Source organism: Austrofundulus limnaeus, unplaced genomic scaffold (assembly GCF_001266775.1).
Source record: "Austrofundulus limnaeus strain Quisiro unplaced genomic scaffold, Austrofundulus_limnaeus-1.0 Scaffold22, whole genome shotgun sequence".
NCBI classification, from domain to species: Eukaryota; Metazoa; Chordata; class Actinopteri; order Cyprinodontiformes; family Rivulidae; genus Austrofundulus; species Austrofundulus limnaeus.
Window position 1 is genome coordinate 3,571,290 of NW_013952424.1, and position 1,347 is coordinate 3,572,636.

At 41.1% G+C, this 1,347-nt stretch overlaps 1 protein-coding gene across 1 annotated transcript; it reads left to right on the top strand.

The window, feature by feature from the left end:
- Positions 1-1,186, top strand: LOC106514833 (zinc finger BED domain-containing protein 1; the record flags this gene model as incomplete). The annotated part of the gene is given in 1 exon segment (XM_014004284.1): positions 1-1,186. A coding segment is annotated over 1 exon segment (1,186 nt), but the record flags the coding sequence as incomplete, so codon positions are not given.
- Positions 1,187-1,347: the final 161 nt, after the last annotated feature.

Below are 1,347 nucleotides of genomic sequence, written 5' to 3' on the forward strand. Positions count from 1 at the left end.
GTAGAGGAGAAATACTGCCCACCAAGTCGCAGCACAGTAACCAGGCGTCTGAGTGAGCTTGCAGCAGAAAAAATGTCCAAGATAAAATCCAAGTTAGAGAAGACAGACACTGTTTCTGCGACTGTGGATATCTGGACTGACAGGAGCATGCGTGGCTTCTTAGGTATAACATCTCATTTTATGGAACTTGAGAAGAATGGCCCAAAACTACAGTCAGTTCTTTTAAGTTGTGAGCGTTTCACAGGGTCACACACTGGACAAAGGATAAGTGAAAAGTTTGAAGAGATATGTGACAACTTTAACATAAAACACAAATTAGATTACATCATCTCTGATAATGCTGCTAATATGAAAAAAGCTTTCACAGTTTGTTTCCCCTCTACTGTGACTGATAGTGAAGATGGTGACAATGATCTGGAAAATGGCAACTTATGGGAGGAAATGAGTGAAGAGTTCCAGGATGATGTGGAATCCATCCAGAGAAGTTGCCAGCAGCAGCGCTTACAGTGCTTTGCACATTCCCTGCAACTTGTTGTGCGAGATGGACTGAAAGAAACAAAATGTATAAACAATGCAATGGCAAAATTGACAAGATTTTGCAGTTTGCTGCATTCTACATGTAGCATGAAGGAAGCATTTGAGGGTCAATATGGAGCCGGTCACAGCATCCCATCTGCTGTATCAACAAGATGGAACTCAACGCTTCGCCTTGTGGAGGCAGTCACTGATCTGGATCTCCAAAATCTAAATGTTCTGCTGGAAACTCAGGGACATAAAGAGCTGTGTCTGTCAGCTCGAGAATGGAGTCAGCTTAAAGAACTTGTAGAAATTCTGTCCCCTTTTCTTCAAGCTACAGACCTCACACAAGGGGAGAAAGTAGTGACTGTTAGTGCAGCTCTCCCCTGTGTACTGTCCCTTAACAGTCATCTCACCAGCATGCTGAATACAACTCGTCATCTGGTCGGTTTCATAAAAGCACTGCAAACATCACTTCATCAGCGTTTTAAGGGGATCTTTGTGAATGTCAGAATGGATGTGCCAGCTCAGCCTGCTGAAGATCTTCCATTTGGAGATAACCTTTACTTGATGTCTGCATTCCTTGATCCATCATTCTGCCTCTTTTGGCTGGAACAAGATGTCTTTGCAACTGATGAAGTCAAGAGTGAAGTGAAGGAGATATTAATAGGTAGGCAGTAAAACATGTTTTTCAATTACACCATAATATGCATTAGTAATAATATTAAAATTATATTCAAGCTTTCTTGTGATTAGTTGTCTGCGCCGTTTGTTACTGTTATAATATTGTAAGTAACCCTTGTTTTTCTTAAATTTGTATGTGTGTGTGTG